The sequence below is a fragment of the Patagioenas fasciata genome, chromosome 6 (genome assembly GCF_037038585.1).
Source record: "Patagioenas fasciata isolate bPatFas1 chromosome 6, bPatFas1.hap1, whole genome shotgun sequence".
NCBI classification, from domain to species: Eukaryota; Metazoa; Chordata; class Aves; order Columbiformes; family Columbidae; genus Patagioenas; species Patagioenas fasciata.
In genome coordinates this window covers 15,702,393-15,726,345 of record NC_092525.1, presented here as the reverse complement: position 1 = coordinate 15,726,345, position 23,953 = coordinate 15,702,393, and the positions used below count along the sequence as shown (strand labels likewise).

The window sequence follows — 23,953 nt, the reverse complement described above, 5'->3', positions numbered from 1 at the left end:
TTCAATAAAAAAGGCAAAGGCTTAATTTAAAAAAAAAAAAAGTAAATATGAGACATTTCCATCTTTTTCTTGCTTCCCAAAAGCAAAGCAAGAGGGTCTTCTTTACTAAAACATGTTGGGAAATCGAGCTGCACAAATTTCTACAATGTTTCTGTCAACCCAAATACACATTATTATTTCTTTTCCTCCTCAAGACCTTCTAATTTGGAAGAAGGGGGGGAAAAAAAAGACCTCATCCTGCCTGCAGACATGAAGAAGATGCCAATGCTTCTCAAACCCATAAACAACTGGTCCATACCCCATCACACAGGAAGACCTCACAACTGGGTGAACTGGTAGGAAGTGCCAGCATCCAGCAACCCTTGTCACAGAAGAATTAAAAGCAGTCAAGCTCCAAAGGGGAGGAGGGACAGGTTACTACAGCCACCCACTAAGTGCGGGTAGGCTTGCAAGCAATGGACCCCAATGTCTTTTTTTGGGAGAAACGCAGAGATATCTGGGCTCATCCAGCCCTTGCATGCCTGTACAAGGACAGCTAATGCTCCTGGAGCAGGACCACCACAAGCAAGGAGGGAACAGCCTTTTAAACTAAGGACATGGTGAGCTGGGCAAAGGGAGCCCTGCAGCATCCTTTGAATCTCTAAAGCCTCAGCTCCACCGCTTTGCGCCTGGGGGCCTCTCCTGGGGGGGGCCTTTGCACAGAGCCAGGGTTGCTCCCCTCCCTGCACACATGGGAACACTTCACTCCAGCTTTTGGCACTCCTTTATCCAAGAACTCTGGCGAACAAGGCAAGACCAGCAGCGGCACGACTTGACTTAACGCCTCCCCACGAAGAGGCCAGCCCCATGCACCCCTGGCTGGGATGGGAAAGGAGGGGGGAATGGCAGAGAGCAGCCCCAGCCCCACACAAACCTCAGCCAATGCCTTCCCCAGGGACGAGGTGGGGGGGGGGGCTGCACAGCCAGCACCCCTGTGTGCAACCCCCCTCCCCATGCCCCCTTCCCACCTTCCCTCCCCCTAAACTCACTCTCGGGCCCCGTCCTCCCAAACAATCTCGCCGCGGGCTGCTTTTGTAAGCCTCCAGCCCCAAAAGAAAAATGATGGGTTTGAACTCTTAACCCCGCCCCAGAAAAAGGCTGGAATTAAAAGGGGTTTATGACTAAGTATGCAGATGGGAATACTGTAATAACAACAAGCGAAATGTTTGCCCAGCAGTTCTGGGCTGGTTTCGGAGGGAGGGAGGGAGGGAGAGCAGGGACGGGGCGGCTTCTGGACGGAGGATGACGGCACAGAGAAAGAATTTGGCGGCTGGGAGGGAAGGGAGGTTGCTGATAAATGCTGGGGCAGAGGTGGGGAGGGGGGCCAGGACCTGAACACCACATCACTGGCACTTCATGGGGGCTGGCTGTGGCCCTGCGGGGTTCTGGGCGGCTGAGAAAGGCACCGTGGCCAAGGAGGCAAGCAGGGATAGATACAGGAGAGCTCGGCTCCAGGGCCAGCTTGGATCACATGTCTTGAGGGACATTTGTGCTTGATGGAGCTGGGATGTATGACAGAGAACACATCAAGGCAGACAGCAAAGTCTCCCACACCCAAATTCTTTCTGATGGGGAGGACCCATGCACACTGACTCCTGCCAAGGGGGGAGTCCACAACCACAAACAAGTGGCTAATTTTCAGCAGCCCTGGGACTCAAGCCCTGGTGAAAAGTTGGTAAAACCTCAGTGCCTAAGTCACCTGGGAGGGTATTTTCAGGACACCACCTTCCCCTTTTAGCAACCGGCTGCACTGAAGCCCCACAAGTGGGAGGCTCAGGCTAGGGGAGACCCAAGCCTCAGCCACCATCCCAGAGGAGCACACCAGAGCCCAAAACCACCTCCCTGCCACCATACCAAGCCAGGCATCCAGTCCCCAGAAGAGGTTTGCTCCATAGCTCACCGGGGATGTCAGTCCCCAGTCCTACCAAACCAGCACCTTCCTGTTCTTTTCAGCTCTCACGAGGCACCTGCAAACTTGAAACGCAAACCACTTGCACAACATCACATGCAGCTTGGCAGCCACAGGCTAGAAAGCCACCAAAACACTCAAATCTTTCAAGTCGCCAGGAGCCAGAGGAGAGAAATTCACATGTGGCACAGAAAAACAAGCCACAAAAGCACAGACCTCCTCGAGCCACCAGAGGAACCACAAAATCAAACTATTTCTGAGCGATGCTCCTGCTGCAAGCACGGGGAATCTTTCCCCTGCGCTCGCTGGGGACAGCCCGGCCTGATGCGACAGCAGTACTTTCCCAAACCAAGCACCTCACAGGGCTATGAGGTTGGGATGGGAACACACCCCAGCTGCTTCCCTGCAGGAGTGAGGAGGTAAAACCATGTGCAAAAAATTCACAGTACAAATGGCAAGCCAGGAACTCTGGGACACATCCTAGCTTGCAACATGGGGGATTTCCAAGTGTGTCTCACGCCCATCTTTGTTCGACAAGGGACTTCAGGGTTTGCAGTCAAGTTTTGGCTTGACTCCGGTCACCCACTGCTGACCCCACTGGATTTAGAAGAGATGGAGAGCACTGGAAGGAGTCTGTGGACAGTAAAAGGTCTTCCTCATCACCATAATCCTCCTCCAGGTCCAACCTGCTGCATTTACAGGCAGAAAGACAGCAGCCCTACAGCAATCAGGAGGAGCAAGTGCACACCCCAAACTAACCCCTTCAGCACAGAACACTGCTACTACCAGCAACATGGCAGAGGGAAAAACAAAACCACCAAGCTCACTTCTCTTAACAAGCAAGGAGATATTTATTTTGCCCCTCAGAACAAATGTCTCTGTAAAGACCTTTAGAGACCATCTGCAGGGTCAGGAAAGACAGTTGCTAGCAAAGGGTGTGTGCATTGCAAAGGTGAGAGGAGAGACCTGGGCTCCAGCCCCGTCCTACAAGCTGCTGCCAACACAAGCTGCACAAACCCACAGCTCCCTGCACGGCCACTGCTTCGCGATGGCACAGCGGCCAGAGCCGACACACCGGCAAGTGCTGGGATCAGGTAATGGAGGGTGTAGGAGACTGTGTGATGATTCCTGTGAGTCACAAGAGCTGGACAGGGCCCAGATCAGCAAACTCTGCAAAAATCAGCAAACAAAAGAAGGCAAAACCTGGACCTCCTCAGCCCCTTCCTGCTGCCTCCGAGATGACCCCGGCAAGCAGCCCCAGCAGCCGGAGCCATGTGGGACACTGCAGCTAGGGTTGGGGACAAAGACTCATCCTGCCATGCTTTGGGGTGAGCTGGTCACCCCAGCACCTTGCTCAGTGCTGTGACTCACTGAGCAAGTTGGTTTATCCTCTGTGAATAGAGGATACAACATTGTTCTTGCTTGGTTAAGCTATGAGCGGGCTCCCTCCATGTGCAGACCAAATCCAAGAGAACTTTCTCTCACCAACAACTTCCAGGGCACTTCCCAGGATTTAAGGACCAAACCTAAATGCTCCTTTGCAAGTCCTTTTCTGACAGCAGTGTTTCCCCTCCCTACCTAGTCACATACCCATGCTTCAAAAGCCAGGCACAGAGTTTGTGTACACAAGGGATATCCACATCTCCCAGCTGACAAGGTGGCCCCGAGGAGGTGAAGCCTTCAACCCTGTCTTGCACCACATCCCTGGAGGTCGCTTCAGAGGTTTTAAGATATAACATGATATGGGAGGCTGCAACCACTGTCTGCAGTAAGAGGATCTCCTTAGGAGACCAAGGGCTAAGTCCTTATTTTCCAGAGACAGACATGAGGCTTTCAGTCACGAGAAGATCCAGGACCGAAGCAGAGCCCTGGACCAGCATGTCTCTGCAGGATCACAGCACCTCTTGAGAAGCAACCTCGAGCAAATAAATGGTCACCACGCATTTCATGGAGACCTCTGCATGAAGGCCTGAGATCCTCAACCTCCTAAATCTGCCAAACTTGGTGCTACAGCCAACAGAGATTCCACAAAAGCCCCCACAAAATCTCTGCTGTGAGGTGCTGTCATCCTTTCTCCATCTGGGACTTCCAGACGTTCTGGTTAACATTATTTTTCATTAAAAAAAAAAAGGAAAGAAGGTGAATGGTGGGGAGAACATCTGGAAGAGGAATAAATACCCATCAGGACTCATCCCAGTTCTGACAGATGAATGAGTTAGATAAGTGCTAACTAACTAACACGCTAAATTGTTCCTTTCCCTTCCTGACAGGCTGAACAAAATCTCCTGAGCACCCCGCACCAGCAGCTTGGGAAACGGTCCCTTCCCAGCTTTTGGTAGCCCAAACCCGAGCATCTGTCCAGCTAAACCAGCCCATGCACACTGCCCTCCGACACAACCCCACTCCATCCCTCCGATCCCACGCGGCTGGAGCCCCTTCCTTCCCCTGCTCCCGACGGGAGGCACACCCAGAGCTAAACACTGAGGGTAACGCCATCCGGTCCTTCTTCCCTACGTCTATTGTCACTAAAAATTTTTCCGGTTTCTGCCAAAAAAAAAAAAATATATATACTGCATCTCCCTTCTGGCCCTCAAAGCCAAAGCAGCTCCGCTCTTTACCCAGGGAGGGCGAGAAGAGTTTAAACATGAGTCCCCCATCTACCCAGTACTGCTCCACTCCTCCTACTCCAAGGACTTTCACACAGCCCTGTCCCGTCAGCCTGTCTGTGGCATTTGATTCCTGTCTGTCACTAAGTGATGAGGACAAAGGGTGAGGAGTCAGGAAAAGGTCTGAGCTACTTTGTTCATCGTCTGGATACGAACTTTGGATGAACTCCATGGGGAAAGAGAAAAGCCGCATGGAGCGGGACGCACCGTGCATAGCACTCTCTCTCCTTCAAGAAAAAAAAAAAGAAAAAGAGAAAAAAGAAAAAAAATAAAAGAGAGGCTTGAACAAGGGGGAGGGGGTGGGAGGGAGAGCATTCCCCATCCCCATGGCGGCAGGCAGTCCTGAGAGCTCCCTGCTCCGCAAAGACAGAAGGATATTCAAACCGCCTTCCCAGGAGGCATGTTCAATAAAGCAGGATGCCAACGCAGCCTTTTCTCAAACAAATCTGTTAGCAGTGGGCCAGGGGCCAGCCACAAGGGCTTGCTTTTTAAAGCAACCAAATGGGAATGTCCTAATAAAACAATTTTTTAAAAAAAAAAAAAAGCCCCACCGTGGCACGGTTAAAGGGAGGTTTCCTGGCAGCAACAAGAAGCATCATACACACAGACCTCTCTGGAAGCATGGGAAGATGAAACACAGGGCAGGATGGGGAGTTTTGGGGTGCATCCATGGCACCAAAGCACCTATGTGCTCCCATGGCCCCCCAGACACCCACCTGCCTGAGCTGGAGGAGACAACGGCCCACAAAGTTACACACCAGGGTGAAGGTTTACAGCCATGACTCCTGCCGTGCTAAACAAGGGAGGAGGCATCATCCCTCCCACAGACCTCGGGGGCCTAGAAAAGCCACTGCAGAGCACACTCAGCTCCTTCTCTGCTTTTCAGAGCAAAGCCAAACCAGTTTGCAACTGGAAAGCCCTGTGGCAGTCTTACAAATGTTCACTAAATCAGCCCCTCCTGGGCAGCAAAGCCACCACAAACTTTCTCCCGAATGGCTCTTGCCAAGCAGCTAAGATGCCCGTGCTGGGTCAGACACGGCCTCCATCGAGGATCTTCAGCAAAGCCTATGCACAAGATGTGCCAAGCCACAAGGGAAAATGATTGCAATTGTACACACAGTTCTGCAGCATTCACAAGAGACCTGCTGAGTGCTGGAGGTGAAGGGTGTCCCGCACAAACCAGCCCACCACCATCATCCACTGGACACGGGAGGGGACCCACAGCCCCACAGGCTGGATGGAAACACAGTTCTGGTTCTGCCACCTTGAAAGTCTCTGCCTGAGGGATGAGCAGTTGGAAACCCAAGGGTGATACTGGAGGCTGTTCAGCACCAGCATTCCCAGTACACCCCAGCAGAGTGGGTGAACTTACTCTGCAGGATGGAGAATTCTATGTAAAACAGAGATTAAGTGGGTAACAACACCCAGGAGAGCACCTGAAATCCACTAGAAGATGCCAGATGTTACCGCAGATCCGTTGTCTCTCTATTAGTTACCAGTAAATCAAAAAACAAGTCTGTATGAGAAAGCTCTGCCTGGGACACACAACAGCCCTGCACACAGGAGCAGCCCAGACACAGAAGGCACCAGTGAGACCTCCCTGACTGGGCACACAACAGCAGACAGGACACACACTCTCCTTCAAGGCAGCAGAAACTTCATTCCTTGTACAGTGCTGAGTGCAGGTGATGGAGAGGTGCAGAGATGATCATGGGAACCTCTAATCCCAGCTCCAGCCTGACCTCTCAGCTTGGGAAGAGAATCACTCATCATGCTTGGAAGTGGAAGGGATCAAAGGCTTCATCAACCCACAGCCACGTATTGCCCCAGCTCTCCCAAGATCCATCTGCTGCCCACCAAGACAATTACCAGGGAGAAGAGAGCAAGGAAGGGGAAGTAAGCACATTCCTGCAGGGAAACAACCCCTTCATGGAGATCAGGTCCTCCCTTGCAGCCACCACCATGTCCCAGAAAAACACATGAGCATCTCAGAGGCACTGCTCGAGACCTCCAAAAGAGAAACATGGCCAGTCTCTAGGGAACACCTCTAAATTACACAGTGGAGCATGCCAGGACAAATCAACTCCACAGAGAGAACGTCAGCCCATTTGGCTGACTTCTCTCCACCACTTGTTCCAGAAAGTCCAAAAAACTCCTCTGGCCACAGGAGGGACCTGTCCCCAGCACTCTAGCCAATGCAACAAGCTCCCAAGAGGGAGAAGCAGAGAGAAGGAGAAAGAAAAAAGCCAGACGAGATGTCAGCTGGATTGGCCAGTAATCGCACTTGCAGAAGGTGGGAGCTCAGGGAAGAGATGCTGGTGCTGCTGGATCCAGGGCTATTTTGAGAACAGCAAGTAAGAGGCACAGAGGGAAAGAGAGGGGGTTGGGGGAAGAGAATGTAAAAGAAAACAAATCTGCTTCATTATTGCCTGAAACCCAAGGAGACTGATTAAGGCAAACAAGCCCCCTGCCCCTTCCAAAGGGTTGTCTCGTCTGCTTCCTAAATCTGATTCCCATTTGTCTCTATATGGTTCTCATTTGTTCTTCATTTAGGTTTCCTCCACGCTCCTCACTGAGCCTAAGAGAGCTGTGGGGCCAGGCTTCCCCAGGAGCCTGCCAGGGCATCGCCGAGCAGGGTCAGACCCAGCACCAGTGCTGGTGCAGAGGGAGGAGATACAGCAAGAAGGCAGCAGGCTGCTGACTATGTGCGATGGGCAAGAAGTTGACAAGATCCTTGGGAAGAGCTACCCAAGGGAGGAAAGCATCACTAGCCAAGAGTGCTGATGGGAGCCTGGCCACCTCTGTGCATCCCTGAAGGGTGAAGCAAAAAAAAAAGTGCAAAAGGACTTGGAAGAGAGGATGCAGCATAAGCAGAGACCCGCTGCACAAGCAGTTTCCCTTTTCATCAGCAGACGGCCTTCTGGTTAAACAGGAGCTTAAAAATTATCCTAATGGAGCTTCTTTCAAACACAAAACACAGGGACCTCTCCTAATTGTGCAGCTCCTTTCTCAATCGCAGCCTACGCAGGACGAAGTAGCAGGTCCATCCACCACCCCTGCCCTCAGCACTGGGCTCGCGGCTCCGACGGGGCATGGTGCTGGCAGCACTGTGCTGTGACAACCCCCAGCACTCACCTTCTGCCCTGGTCCACAGCCCTCCAAGCACGCTGTCTTTGCAAAACAAGCCTCCAAGGCCTAACAAACACGGCAGAAAAAGGGAAATAAAAATCCGTCCTTCCACTCACATGGACTTTGCCACCTGCCTCAGGAGCACAGAATGACCAGAGACTTCCTCTAACCACCACCCTTTGCTGTGTCTTATCTTGTATTTCATATTGCTTGTGGGCTTTTCATGATAAACAATCCCCATCTGCCCCTGGTGAAATCTCCCTAAACCTCCAGCCACGCCACCGTGCTACAGCACGTGTCATCCTAACCTGAAGAGCCCATGGGTCAGGACCCCACGGCTTTCTATACCTGGATGCAAAAGAGCCATTTCTAAGGAGAAATCCCACCCCGGGCTGCACACTGCAAACCTGGCAGAATGGAAACACAGCACCCTTGGCCACAACAGAACCCACCCAAGCACACACTGCCCAACAAAGCCACCCACCACAAGAGGAAACTGAGCAGGGTCTGAGCTCTCCACAGCCAGGGTCAACCCCGCATCCACCAGAGCAGGATCCAGATGGTTGCCCAAGTACCATCATGCTACAATAACATCATTTTCCCCCCTTTCACTTGCTGCCTAGATGGAGGACACGGTACCCACCAGCTGCTCTCCCCACTCCCTCCTGCCTGTAAGGAAAGCAGAGACCCATGACCTTCTCCACCGCATCCCCTCGGCCCCTCCGCAGCTTAAGCAGCCCAGGTGCGCAAATGTTACCCAATGCCCTCGCCGGGCGGAAAGTAAATTCCACCCAACAGGGGAAATGGCAGCCACAGTCAGACCCCAGGATGTGCAAATAGCAGCCAGGGACCTTCGGGAGATGAGCAGCCCGGGCCCAGGCGCTCCAGCCGATAATCCTTCTTGGGATGCCTCCTCCAGAAGCTCCTGTAGCAGAGGAAGGATGCTAATTTGACTATTTGAGGGAGTGCAAAAAAAAAAAAAAATTAAATGCTTGTTATTGTGCTAAATGACCTTTTCAGCCACTTGGGGACAGAATTGCACCGGGCCTTTGGAGGGAGCCAGGGCAGGCACTGCTCACTCCCTGCTCCCATGCGTGATGCTTTGTGCCTCCAGATGCATTTAAGGGGCTCCGTGCCCCCCCCAGCAACAGAGCTGATAAACAGCCTCTTCAGAAAATTCTGCATGAAGTAGGGAGGAAGAAGCAGCCTGCTAAGAGCTTGCGAAGCAAAGCGCTCCAGACGGCTTCATTTCACATCGCCGAGAGCGTAAATCAGGGAATCGCTGCTCGGGTTTTCTCCATTAGCGAAGTATATTGCAACTGCCCTTCCCGCCACCGATACCAATCGACACTTCACATCTGCTGACCAGATCTAACAGCCAGGATTTTCCAGGGGAATAATACATTTGCCGAAAACACCATTCCTGCCACCTGCTCCCCCAGAGCAGACAGGCACGGCGCGGGGAGCGGGGCCGCGGCAGGCTCCTTGCTCTCAGCAGGAACACGCACAACACGGCAGCCAGAAGCTTGAAAAACTCAGATCAGAAATAAAGAGGTGAGCCCTCGCAAAGCAAGAGTCGCACACCCCTTCAAAACACCACCTCCACCAAGGTGATGGGAGCAGGAACCGCTGCCTGCAAACCTTCCCACGCAAGATCAAACGCCCTTCTGAAAAGCGCAACCTTCACACAAAACGTACTGGGGAGGCTGTGTCCTGTGCTATAAACTCAGGATTGACGGCTGTGTCTCCTTCCAACTCATTTCTTTTAGCCTGTAAACTGCGCGTTTGTCTAGAGATTTGCAATAATCATATTACAGCAATATTTGCAATAATATTATTGCAATAATAATTTTGCTTATCAACATCCCCCTCCCAAACAAAAACCACCAAGTTAAAACACTTGCAACCTTTTAACCTTACAGACTTAAGAGTTGAAAGCCCAACTCAAAGCTTAAAGGCAGAGACCCATCCACCCAGAGGCTCCAGGTATTGTATAATTCTTAATGTTTCACCAGAAATCACGGCACAGGGGGAAAAATATATATATATATGTACACACACATATGGTGTGTGTAAACAAGCAAACCTACACCCACCAGCGGCTTGGGTTTTGAAACACTAATGTTGAAATTAGAAGGGCACATTTCAAAGAGTTATGGGCAGATTCGCTTTCATTTTGGCTCCAACCTTGTAAATATCAAATATCAAAGGAAACGGTCGCTCTGAATTAAGAGAAAAATCCCCATGCTGTAGAGACACGTCCAGGATCAGGACCCACTGGAGTTGGGAAAGGAGCAGCAACCAGCAACGAACACCTCACAACTGGAAAGGTATTTTTGCTGGTTAACCTGCCACTGCTAATTCTGCTAATCGACATCACTCTGGAATTTGAAAATGTTATCCAACCAGGAGAGAAACTTGATTTTCCTCTTCTGATAACAAGGACAGGCAGGCCAGCCAGGCTGGGCCAAACGCAGCGTTACAAAACGCTGCCTGTGAAACTGAAAATGGGACGTGGAAATGATGAACTGAGTTTCTGAGCTTGCACTCCGGCGAGAAAACAAAAATCCAGCCACCAGCATTTAGACAGGTTGATCCCACTTGCAAAGGCAGCTCCGCTCATTTTTCACCAGGGCTGAAGTAAAATGGCAAAGTTATCATTTTAGATTAGTGCAGCTCCTCACAGCTCTGGCTGTTCCAAGGGGTTTCAATTTATCAGTATATTTAAAAAAAAAAAAAAAAAAAAACACACACAACAATGCACAGGGAAAGCAGCCTGTCAGCTTAGGCCAAGCAAAAAAGCTATTTTGGGTAAGGCTTCTCCTATAAATAAAAGGCTGGGCAGGGAGAGGATGGTGACAACGTGCTGCTCACTCAAGGTGTCAGAGGGGATTTCTATTATCTCTGCTGGTGACCTCCCCAAAACGCTGAGAAGCAGTGCCGGTACACGGCTCCTCGGCAGCCGAACCCTCCACCAGGCTGCTGGCTCTGCCACCTCGAAAATGAGACAGTAAAGGTGGCTTTCTGCTTAAAAAACAAAACAAAACACACAAAAAGAACAAAAACATACAGGGGCAGGGCTCACAAGCACAATGTCGCCTGGACATGTTCCTGTGCGACCTCACCTAGGCGTTCCCGCTCCAGCAGGGGGACTGGACTAGATGATCTTTCGAGGTCCCTTCCAATCCCAAACATACTGTGATACTGTGATTTAATTCTTCAGTGCTTTTGGTTTTTTTTCTGAATTGCAAACCAATAATTCCAGCCCGACCAATCCCCCAGCATCACCGAGTTCCTCCCCAGCCCTGCTGCCGGCCTTACACCACCGCGCTTTAATGTATTCAGCCCACAGCCTCCTCAGGCCACCGCTTTCTGTCACTTATCCCTATACCGCCCGCCACCTTGTATTATTTAAGTCACCGGGGGACGCAACACCTCCGAGACAATTTTCAGCAGAAGCTGACAACTGCCTGGTCTGCAAAAACATCACTTTTTGTTTCAAATGGGGTTCCCAGCAGATGTTCCCCAAAGGTGACATTGTGAGAGGAGGAATTTCATGGAAAACTCCAGATTCCAATGCACGCTGGGGAGGTGGCGGTCTGCAAAAGCACCGTGCGGCACCTACAAACACCCAGAGAGCCCAAAAAGCGGGAATGCTCGCACAGCCCGGGGCTGATGGAGGGTACAGCCAAAGCACCCGGTACCCTCCGGCAGCACTGGGGTGCCACATGTGATTCGGGGCTGGGCACTGTTCACAAACAGCTTCTCCCACACCACAGAGAACGCTCTCCAGTCTGACCAGAGCGAGATCATCCCTGGGTGGATGTTTGGGGAAAGCAAAGGATGCAGATTGAGGTTGGTTTATTAGATTATGGACAGCCCCATGCAAATAGGGCCATATTGATCCGGTCTGCAAACACCTGGCTGGGAATACGAGCAGCCCCTGAGTATACAGAAGCTGCTGGAGATTATTAACCAGATCCATTGCTGTAAATCACATTACCTCCTCCCAAACCCCAACCCAGTGCTGAGTCCCCCTGTGCTAGGCACTGTACAGAGCACAAGGGAGCATCACTTCTCCCTGCAGCACCCAAAAGCTCAAAGATTAAGCCCAGAAGTGCAGTGCCCAGCAAAGGCTTCTTGCTCCAGCACCCGTGGAGCCAGAGCTGTGCAGCCCTCCTCTCCCAGAGCAACCCCCAAAACAAAGCAAAGCACGTGTTACCAGGAGGGTGAAACTCACTTGTATAGGGAAAAATGCAAGGCAGGAATAAAAATAAATAAACAGATAAAGGGGTGAGAAGGGGGAACAATCACATCTTCAGACACACACTCACCCGTTGCTCCCATTGAGTACCTGGTATTTTGCATTAGCTGCAAAGCACCCTCCAGCACACAGAGCAAATAAGACGGGCTCTCCTGCCTCCCAAAGCACCCCAAGTGTAGGAAGGAATAAAAAATAATAGTAAAATGCTTAACAGCAATAGCACATTTCCAAGAGACGGTTAAACCCTTTGCAGAGCTTCATCAGCAGAGAAAGCAACAGCTCCCAGACTGAAGGAGGAACTGGGGAATGCGATGCTAAATCAAAGGCAGGGGAGGAATCCCGTATTCCTCCCTTCTCCCCAGCAAAATCCCCGGCTCTGATTCAGCAGAAGCAGCAGCATAGCCTAGTGTATCACACTGCAAACTAAACCATTTACCTTTAAACCACCACCCCATTCCCCTAAAGAATTGCTGCATGCAGTAATTTCCTTGTGATGGGGAGGGGTGGGGGGGTGGTGGAATTCATGATGAAATTGTCTCAGAGTTTCTCGACGTTTTGTTTACAGCCGCTGCCCTCAAACCCAGGGCCGGCACACAGCGTGCAAGCCTGCTAACAGGAATAAATCTAACATTTGAGATCGTTTAGAAAAGCTCTGCTCGCAGACAGTCAGCGCTCCGAGGGGGAAATCCCTCTGCAGGTCTCAAATAAGGGAACTTGAACTATTTTTCCCTGGAGAAATGTAGGTGTGAAAGACCTTCTGAGTTTCTCGTTTGGAGCTACAAGGCCTGATAACAAGATCTCTTTCCCTAGACTCACCCATAACACTTTGACTGCTGCCAAGACCACGCGGAGGTGAGATGGACTGTAGACCCATTGCAGTGGGGAAGACACCGAACATTCATGTGAAGGGATGTGCTGGTTAGCTCTTATTTATGCATGCATCTGGTTAATATAGATAATTTTCCGGCATGCATGAACTGAACACGAAGATCCCTTCTCCTCTGTGCTTTGTCCACTGCTATCAGCAGGCAGCATCCAAAGAGTGGGCACCTTCCGGCCACCCTCCTGTCCCGGACATACACACCCAACGGCCACCGCCACCCAAAACCTGGGGAGGCTGGTGCAAGCAAAGGTTGGGACACTTGGGAACGTGGGATCTGGGGCAGGAGGACGAGCTCATCCATCCCCCAGGAGCAAAAATATAGGGCTGGGAGCAGTGGGACCCACCAGACCTTCCAAGAGCATCCTCCCAGTCTGCTTCAATCACAGCAAAGTTTACTCAACATAAGGCACCCATCAAAAAGCCTTGAAACAAAACCAAACACAATTTCGGCAGTCCCTCAGGAGCGGTAACGCTGTGCCAGAGCCACGACTGGTTTCTCCACTTTGCTGGCAGGGCCGAGGAGGAGGAGGTAGGAGGAAGAGCCCACTGGCAGCCCTGTGCTTCCCACCTCCTCCCCTGGAGGATTGCAAGAGGCCAATTTTGATTAAACTAATTAAGCCTGCTCCGTTCAAAGAGCTCCAACCACATGCTACCAGGGGAGAGGAAGAAAAATAAAAAATTAGAAAAGAAAAAGAAAAATCTCCCTTAAAGCACGCTCCTCCAAAGCCGTCCATCCTGATCGGATCCCCAGTGGACAACACCATACTGGAAGAGGAAAGTCCAGAGAAAGAACTCTCAGCAGTGACACATGTCCAGCTCTGAAGACCTGACTCCTTTCAGCCACCAGGACCTTACAGGGACATGACCCCCTTCTCATCAGGGGACTGGTTTCCATCCCATCCCAGCCAGTCCCCAGAGCTGGATGCTCCTCCAGCAGTGACACAGCCCTCCATCACGCCAAGGTCTCCCAGATGCTGCCCTTCCTCCCAAACCATCCCTATCTTCCAGCTCCCTGCATGCTCCCTTCTCTCCCTTCCCTTAAAGACATCAGGTTTCTGGAAGCAATTTATTTGTGAGCTGCACAGAGGCTTCCTTGGGCAGTGCCGGGCAGATGGAGGCCATGCTCTCCCAAAATGTTTTGCTTCCCCCCAGGGACCTGGCAGACCCTTCCTGGCTGGGAGAGAGAACCATCACTTCTGCCTTCAAAGCCTTCCCACTGGAGAAGAGGAAAAAAACAAAAAAAGAGAAAAAAATATCAAAGCAAAGGTTTCCTCCCCTTTGAAGGGCAGGACCTGCTGAGAGCAGAGAGGGGACCCTGATCCTCTGCAGCCAGAGCCCAAGCACTTCCGTTAGAGCTTCTGCAGAAGCAGAATGAAGCCTTAGGTGCAAGAATTACATTGAAATTCAAACCAGGGTGGTTCAACTCTCCTCTACGCCTTGGGAAACCTCGGTGGAAATGCAGGATAAACGGGAGGGCAGGGTTTGAAACCCTAGCAAAGGGGCTGATGGAGGAAGGAAAGCGAGCTGCCCCATCTTGCCCTGCAAAAATACTTCACTGGAGGGGCTTCAGGTTTGCCAGCCCCTCCCTGTACCCCAAAAAACCCCAGCGATACTCACACATGGCTGCCCCTCTTCTCCCCATGCCACTGTTGTGGGGCAAAGAGAAAGGAGGGAAGAAAAGAAGAAAGAAACCCCATATTGTAATTGCTATATTAAAGAGAAATAGCAGGCAAGAATAATAAGAGAGGTGTCAGAAGTGAAATACAGTAACAGACATTAAAAAAAAAAACTACAGTTCTGTGATGGGGGTGTTAATTGAACACAGAGCTGAAAAGAACAAAGGGGTGTTAAGGAAGAAAAGAAGGGGAAAAAAATCCTACCTCCTCCAAAGATCTGATTTAAGCTTGGTGAAGATAATGCACAGGGAAAGGTAGCTAAGAGGCACCTTATATAGCTATTATGTTCTAAAATTAAAAAAAACAAACCCATTATTCAACAACAATTGCACAGCTAATCAGTGCTGTCTAGAAATATTCCACTTTGTAAATTCCCCCCCCAGTTGGTGGTACGTCATTTTTCTTTTAAACCTGAATTCCTTCAACACAGAAGGGCAAGAAGGATAAGAAAATAAAAATCAGGGGATTTCAAATACAAAGTCAGGGTCTTTTTTTACAAAGTAGAATTTACCCGATGCCCTCACCTCCCCCAAAAGAACAGAGAAAGTGAAACGATGGGAAAAGCTCTTAAGGAGGAGGAATCAGATTAAATGGTCATATATCCTGTGCTCAGCCTCTCCCCGCCGAACGAGATGGGAGTTGGGAAAGGCTCACAGCTGAAATAGATGCTGCTGCATTTTGACAGCAGATATTTTCCAGTTTGCCATCCAAGGACCCCACGTCTGCATACGCCGTGCCTGATTCTTCTGCTTAGCTATTCTGCTCATGCTGAGAACAGCTTAAAAAAAAAATAACAAAAAAAACACATGAGAGAGAGAAAAAAACCAACAAGGTGGGGGGGAAGCCATGAAGACAGAATCCTTACCTCCGCCTTCGAACTTTTAATAAATCAGCAATGCTATTTCCGATTTCAATCCCTATTGACGGAGGAATCAATTGTATTTAGGACAACAATGCCTCCCATTTCCATAATTATTATTCCAAAAAGCCAGCCAGCCATTTGAAGGCAGTCCTGCCCCTTCCCTCGCAACAAAGCGACCAACAGCAAGTGAAAACACACCAAATGAATGGTGACAACTTATACGTATATTTAAGCAGCAATTTTCCCCCCTCGTTATGTGCTCCCACTCAGATCAAGCCTCTCAACTTTTGGTACTTTTAAACAGACATCACCCCAAAATCAATCATCTCCGGGTTGCAGACAAAAGACAAACCCCTGAGCTTTTATTATTAAGTGTTTATAAATGCTTTAAATTAACTGAAGAGCGAGTGCAAAAGGGAACTCATTGGCCAACACAGACAACCTCTTTTTCTAAGAACTTTATGGACACGTCGGGTTTGCTCAAGACAACGTTAACGCTATGAAATATTAGCCATAATGTTGCGAGAGACGGTGGTAAAGTCTCCGTAAGGCTCTGGAGTCACTTAAATCAGGCGGCGGGGTAACCGAACGCACATTTCTGCACATCATAACGCCGGGGGGAAGATGTACACACACACTTTCAAACACCCACCAGTGACCACAAACAATCACCAGGATTTCAAACGCGGCACGTGCGAAAATCTGGGAAGCGAAATGGAAAGCGGGAAGAGAAAAGCTGGCTCAACTTTCACACCGCTGCCCGCAAGGAAGGAGAAAGCAAACAGAAGCAGGAGGAATCCTCAGCCCCAGAAAAAACCCAGCTAGCTTCCTCCCAGCAGTGGGCCCACAAAGTAACAAGCTAAAAAACATAAAAAATAATAAAAAAAAAATCTGGCCATTTGCTCCCTTAGAAAGTGTGACTTTTGAAGACACAGATCGGGTAGAGGGGAGGAAGTCTTTAAATTCGCAAAGTAAAATAATTCACCGTAAACCTATCTGGGGGTAAATAAACAATGCTCCAAAACCCATCTCGATTCAGCCTCTTCAGAGACATCTGTACAGCGGCCCCATAGCTAAGGAACCCAGGCCCAACAGCAACAAATTATATTTTAAAAATGTAAGACAGCCTCCGTTCACACCTGAATATTCTTTATTTCCAGCAGCAAGCTTTACCCTATATCATCCCTCTTGATTTTACTTAGCAGAGAGGAATTATCACACCCAGGCACCATGGACATGTAGAGTTTCCATCCCTCCCCAGGACCCCGCGACATCCCCGAGGGCACTTGGATTTCCCACCAGGTCTGGTCCCAGCAGATTTCCCATCCCTTAACTTTGTGACTGCATTGATAAAAAAGCCAAACCAGCATTAACCAGTTCCCCTGGCAAAAAGTACCCCTGCACCGTATGCTGCATCAAATACCCGCAGAGAAAAGGCAGACAAACATTTTCTTCAACTCGCACAAAATAAAAGGAGGAAAGAGGGAAATGGGAAAGGAACTTCATAGCTCCTTTTTTTTTTTCAAGGTGGCACCCAGGGAAAGACTATAAAACCACCCATAAAAATTTATCTCTAGGCAGAATCCCTCACAAAACATGGTATGAACAGTGTGGAGGTTCCCATATGGAACCCGCTGCTCGATGTTACGATTACTCGGTAAGGTAGGGCAGACCCGGCCAGGCGGCCGCGAGGACTCCGAGAGCCGAATGCCACTGGTCCGTGCTTTGTCTGGGCTACGCGCTGCACAAACAACCTTAACAAAGGGACCCCTTAGTCATTTTATATATATTGCAAGAGTCAAGTAATTGTATTTTCAATCAGCTTCTCACACTAGGAGGTTTATATATATATATATATATATATGTATATATAAAAAGAAAGGAAAAAGACCCAGATTCAGGTTTCGGAAAGCTGTTCCCTTTTTATGTGTAACTATCAATGTATATCAACGAGGTGTGCAATCATATTTATTGTCACTTTCATTCATGTCATGCCCTTGCTTATATGGTTCAGATATGAATTATTGACTGTTACAGTCCTTGTTGTAAAAGGGGAGGGGGGGAGAAGTCAAGTACTTCTCAGCGTGCTAAAAACGAGGCAGCCAGATCGGCATGGAAAAGCCCACGGATCACCTCTGGACGGCTCAGAAAGCCAACAGCAGAGATGAACACCTCCCCCTCCACCAAATTTCCATCAGTCCCCCCATTTTTTTAATTTAAATAAAAAAGAGAGATTCCAACAAATAAATAAATAAGTGGTGCATGTTGCTAAATGTCCTTCCCTGAGCATCTGTTGTTTAAGATCACCCTTGATTGATGACTGCTATTTTTTAATTGTTGCTTTTAAAATTTAAATGCCCCCCTGGGATGTGTTATAAGTGTGTTAGTACATGGTAGGAGGTCTGGAAAGTGGGAAACAGCAGAACCAACGCTCTCATGCCATTAGCTGCTTTAGAAGCCTGAGAACACCCCATGCCATAAAACACCAGTACCCTAAAGTAACTAACAATCTAATATATTGCTTTCACTAAAGGCAACTGACAAGTCGCTCTTACATGAGCTAGCCTGGATGATTGGCAGACAAGAGCATTTTAACCCTTTCTTTAAAAAACAAAAACAAAAAAACCCCCACAAGTACAAAACCTTCATGTTTACCTGAATAGTAAAAGCAATAAAACTGCACAATTTCATTTTGTTGGGTTTTCCCTCCAACACTCCATACTCAGATTTATTTTATTTTTTTTTTTTAAACAGTGCCATGTCTTAAAGAAGAAACTAAATCAAGACAGAAATTGCAAGGGTTTAGATTTTTTTCTTCTCCTCAGAAAAAGCAATAAATAAAAAGAGGCTATACAATAGAAATTAAACCACAGTATTTTCCCTTCCAAACACAAACCACATCACGCAAGTACACTGCCAGAAGCATCACATACCAGCCAGTTATTTCTCCCCACTTAAATACTGCTACATGTGAAAGGGGTTGGGGGGGCACAAACTTGGTGGAATAAAACCCTCGAAGAGCAGAATGAAAAATAATACAGAATTGATTTCCTACCTGTTTTTTCTTTGATTTCACACAAGACATTAAAAAGGGCTGGCTTCATCCTGTGGCAGTTTAAAGCATGTTTCCTAGAGAGAAAAGAAAAGAGGGGATGGTGAGGTGAGGATGTCACCACAGGGAACAACTTCCCAAATTCACATCGCTGGCATGCGGGCGCCAGAGGTGTGGGGAACACGCTTGGGTCCCCTCGGCCCCGCTATCGGCCTGGCCAGGACTCCAGCTCCGGTGCTGTGAGCAGCCAGCGCAGAGGGGATGAATTACACCAATTTAGGAACAGCTTGAAAAATCGCCTTTGCCACCGAGCGGCTCCCACCGCCGGTGCGAGCCGAAACCAGCAGCTTTCGGGAGCCAAGTTCGGTTCAACTGCCTCATTCAATACACAGAGAGCACTGGGCTCTCCCCATCCCCAAGCCCTGATATTAAACACAGCTGCATGCTTTATTAGGCTCATCCTGCAAGGCAGAGAGGGAATAAACCATCCCCTTGCCCCAGCACTGGAAACATCCTCTGCTTAGAGCTATCAATTCGGGGAATTTCGGCACCCAACTTGGAGCACAGAGATGCATATACGGAGAGAGAAACCCATTCCTCTGTCTCCATGCTACTTGCACCCAGCTTATTTGCAGGTGTTAAAAATCAATTATATATATATATTTTTTTTTTTACAATCAGGACAGTAAATATATTTTAAAACACAGACTGGTCTGGGAAGGGCATGCTATTCAACGCCTTTATTTTCAGCTGCTGTTATTTCGGAGCTGACTGTTCTCTTGTGGGTTTTAAGGAAAGGAGAGAGTTGGGGGGGTGGTTTTAAAATCCACTATGAGCCTGCTGAGGCAAAGCAGCAGTATGATTTTATATTTTCTCCTAAGCCATATCATCATTTAGCCAAGGGTTTAGTTGTGTAAAAGGCTGTTGCTATCAGGCGCCGGTTACGGGATTTCTGTTTACCAACCGAAATTACACGCAAAGACGATGTGAACATCTGGCAAACATTCACACTACTTACCCCACCACCCACAACATGTTAAAAAGATTTATATATCTGATGAAGTCTCTCAAAGGTATATACCCTTGCAGAACCACAGCATCCCCTTATCAGCACACCCAGATGGGTGCAGACATTTGGATATATACAAATCACGTACATACGCTATAGGGGCCTTCTTATAAATAATACTGGCACTTCGCGTATTTCCAAAACTTTATCGAAAGGAAAAAAAAAGGCAGCAAAACAACCATGCAATAGTAGGATGGAAGGAGGAAATGCAAAGCCAAACATTACTGATAAATACGGCATGTTTGGCAACTCAGAATTAAAAATAATAACAATAAAAAGTACTGTGAGGAAGCAGCTGAAACTGACCAGCAAGGCAAAGCCATAAAACCTTTTCCTAGCTCTGTTCTGCTTTGGTTTTATTGATTTGATTAACTACACTAAATTACCCAGGCAGGAACACACAATTCCTGCAACTTTCCAAAGGCGGATCACCTCACTGCCCTGGGTCTTGCCGGGGAGAAAGTGCATGATTTCTTGCTCCTAACAGCTACTCTGCTCCTAGAAGAACATAAGAAAATTAATAACATCAGGCCAGCAACAAGCCTGCTTGGTAAGCAGGAGCTTTATGCAAGCTGGGAAGGTGAGAAGGATGTAAGCTGAGGTTCAGAGGGTACTTTTATCCTTCTGGAAGTTCTTAATAAGCGAGTTTATGGGGCCATGCGGTGCGTTTTTCCAGGAACAATGTATTCTAACAATCTGCTCCAGCTTGGGGCATGAATGCCAGGGGGAAGGACACCACACCTAGCAGCTCCGCGGCCCAGAAGAAATTTCAAGTGTACCCCTGGCAATTTAGGGCAAGTTGTTTTGGGTTTGTTTGTTTGTTTTTTAATTATCCCTTCAGCTGTGCCTTCAATTTGGGGATTATTATTATTTCCCTCCCTTAACTTTTGCCAGTGCCTTTGAAGGTGTGTATTAGGTTCGCACTCCTCACAGCTGGGGGCAACTTGGTTATTGGCTTTTACAGCCTTTTATTTTTCTTCTTCTTAAATACCTCTGCAATTAAGAAAAAAATCTTCTATGTATATCCTCCAAGCACAAAAAAACCGGCCTTAAATATAACATCACTACGGGGCCCTAAAAATATTAACACCTTTAAGAAAGAAAAAAAAAAAAAGGGGCTGCAGTTTGTGCCTCTTCCGGAGGCGCCCAAAGCAGAGCCCAACAACCATCTCCCCCCGGCATGAACCCCCATCCCAAACAGGCTGGGAAAAGCCAGGCCGAGCCCCACTTTGGGACCCTCGGCGGGGATGGGGGGAAGCGGGATGGGGGTGCTGCGACCCACGGAAAGCGCCACGAAGTTAGGAGGTGGAAAAAAAAATAAAATAAAAGCGGGGGGAGGGTAAAAAGGAAAAATTAGCCAGTCCCTTTTTTTTCCCCCCTCCTCTTGGCCCCCAAATTTCCCGGCAGCAGGACCCCGTGCTGAGCGCGCTGCCCCCGCCGGACAACAAAGGCCGGGCCGGAGCGCGGGGGAAACTTCCCCGGTACCTGCCCCCCCGCAACCCCCGCTGCTCTCACCTGGCCTGCGCTTCGTCCAAACTCTGGTCCGTGATGGTCATGATCTGCTGTAAGATGTCTCCGATGTCCTGCTTCCTGCCTGCCTCCCCCTCCGCCCCGCCTGGTCCATCCTGCATGTGCTGGGACAGGCCCGGGTGCCCCGGCATCCCCACCCCGCTGTGCGTGTGCATCAGCCGCGGCTGGTCATCCATCGCCGGCCCCCGCTCCGCCGCCGCCTCCTCCTGCCCTGGCTGCCGGCAGCGGCGCGGCTGGGCTGGCCGCCTGGCTCCTCGCTTTCTTTTCTTGCTCGCTTTCTTCTTCTTCTTTCCTCCTCCTCCCCCCCCGTTCTCCTCCTCCTCCTCCTCCCCAGCCTCTTCCTCTTCGCTTTTTATTTATCCTTCACGCTGGCGCCCGGCTCCGCGACGGGGAGGAAGAAGAGGAGGAGGAGGGAAAAAATGAAAAAAAAAAAAGAGAGAGAGAGAAAAGAAAGCGGGGGAAAAAAAATCCCTTTGGCTGCTGGAGGAGGAGGGAAGGAGGGAGGAGGGAAGGAGGGAGGGAAGGAGGAGGGAGGAAAGGGGGGGGTTCCGGGGAAGGGAGGGGAAACGGCGGCGACTCCAAAAGCAGGGCAGCGCAGCCCCGCGCCCGGGCAGGCAGCGGCCGGGCCGGCGGGGCAGGGGCCGGCGGGGCAGGGGCTGCGCCCGCGAAGGAGGAGGAGGCGGCGGCAGCAGCAACGGCCGCGGCGGGGCGGAGCGGGGCGGCCACCCGCGATGGCAGCGCCGGAGCTGCCGGGGCCGGAGCGCGGCGGAGCCCCCCGCGCTCCAGGGGGAGGGCTCCAAACTTTCCCCCCACCCTCAGGCCGGGCTCGGGGCTGGCTGGCGGCCCGCACCGCTCCGCGGCCGGCAGCAGGGCCCCCCCTCCACCGGGCCTGCGCGGACTGCTCCCGGCCCTCGTCGCCTGCTTTTGTTCGGCTCCGGACTCCTCAAACTGGCACGGAGGAGCCCGGGGGGCGGGGGGAGGAAGGGGCAGCGGCGCCTCCCCGCCCCCCCGGCCCCATTGGCGGCGGCAGCGGGAAGGCCGGCCCCCGCGGGCCGCTCCGCCTCCTCCGCGCCGCCCGTCAATCTCCGGGTTCAGAGGTGGGCCGGGGGCCGCGCCCCGCCCGCGCCTTAAAGCGGCCGAGGCCGCCGGGCGGAGGGTGATGGGCCTTCGCGGAGCGGCGGCCCCGGCGGAGTCTGGCGTGCGGGGCCCCTCGCCGACCGCCATGCGCCGCGCTGCGTGTCGCCTCAGCCCCCGCACAGGCCCCGGCCCGCAGCAGCCTGCCCTCAGCCCTGTGCCCCTCAGCCTTGTGCCTCTCAGCCTCCCCATGGCCCCACATCCAACCTTCCCCTCTCCCCACAGCCCCCCAGTGCCTCCATGCCTCTGCGGCTCAGACTCCTCATGCTGTCCCCACATCAGCCCCGCTCCCCGGGTGGCAGTGGGGTCCCCCTTCCGCTGGAGCCCCCAGGGAGATCCTTCCCTCTCACCTCAGCCACAATGTCTGCTCGCAGCGCCGTTTCTCTTCATCCTCTTCTCTGATCCATGCATCTGGCAAGCGTGGCCTTCCCAAGCACATGACACAGGCTGGCCGTGCCGCATCCCACACCTGAGCATAGAATCATGGAATAGTTTGAGTTGGAAGGGACCTTTAAAGGTCCACCTAGCCCAGCCCCTGCCATGAGCAGGAACATCTTCATCCAGATCAGGTTGCTCAGAGCCCCATCCAGCCTGGCCTGGGATGTCTCCAGGGATGGGGCATCCACCACCTCTCTGGGCAACCTGGACCAGGCTCTCACCACCCTCAGTGTAACAAATTTCTTCCTCATTTCCAGTCTGAATCTCCAGAGGAAGCTTCAGACCTACAGGTCACCACACCCTGGAGAAGCACTTCCCCAGCCCACTTCTGCAGTCCCTGGGCCAAAATGACCTCTGTAGGCATCAGCTGGTTAGCACAGATGGCCTTGGGACCGGGCTTGCCTGCAAACTTGTATTTAAAACAGAATAAATAAAAGGTAGTTACCATGATAGAAGAATTTATTGCGAAGGAGGTGCTTTCATCAGATTGTCCCCTCCTCGGATCTGAGGGCTGCCAGCCCTCAGATGCCATCCAGATGGGCCCAGCCTCAGCCCCTGACCTCACAGTATCACAGTATCACAGTATGTTTGGGATTGGAAGGGACCTCAAAAGATCATCTAGTCCAATCCCCCAACCTCGGCACAGGTTGGAGAAAAAGCCTTCCCCATTGACTGCAAAGAGAAACAAAATTGTAAGGCAATTGTTTTGCTTCCACTCTTCCTTTTTAATGAAACACTTTGCAGTGTTTTAAGCAAAACATGACTTTTCAATTTTCTTTTGAACCATTAAAATGTTTTAAAGTGGTTGAAGGCAATGTGAGATGTTTTGATTTTTGTTGCTATGAAATGTTTCACCGAACACATTTCTTTCTGTTTCTTGATTTGCCAAAATTTTTCAAAGGTTTCTACTTTCTTGCCCAAGACATATCTATATATTTTTTAATTTTTTGAAAAGTCAAAAAAAAAACGGGGGGAAGGGGCGTGAGAAAAATATCCTTTATCTCCACAGAAAGCAGAACTTCATCCAAGAAGCAAGGAGCCAAGGGACTCCTCTCCAAAGGTCCTAACTTTCAGACACTTAGTCATCCCTTGCTCACACACCAAGTCTAGACACATGCCATTTCAAACTCTGGCAAGGACTCTCCCATCCCCAGAGGTCAGTCCAGGGGCTTTCAGGTTTGATACTGAGCGGTTTCAAGGAGAGGCAGCACAGCAGAGCTGAATGTGCACAGCGGAAAAGGGAGCGGTGGCTGCAGGGGGACGGACAGGGGCACTGGGGACCACGGGATGTGGTGGCCTGCT

The 23,953-nt window shown here is 50.4% G+C and overlaps 1 protein-coding gene across 3 annotated transcripts in view; it reads right to left on the bottom strand.

Annotated features, from left to right (window-relative positions):
- The window catches only part of PBX1 (PBX homeobox 1), a 124,057-nt gene extending 102,034 nt beyond the window's left edge, over positions 1-22,023 (bottom strand). For 2 of the 3 annotated variants that reach the window (XM_065841686.2, XM_071810028.1), the window contains exons 1-2: positions 21,065-22,023; positions 18,484-18,557 (exon numbers count right to left, since the gene is read on the bottom strand). In XM_065841686.2, the coding sequence (XP_065697758.1) occupies positions 18,484-18,557; positions 21,065-21,255 (265 nt within the window). In that variant the 5' untranslated portion in view covers positions 21,256-22,023. The remainder of the gene's footprint in view (positions 1-18,483; positions 18,558-21,064) is intronic. The other variant, XM_065841687.2, reaches the window with a different exon arrangement.
- Positions 22,024-23,953: the final 1,930 nt, after the last annotated feature.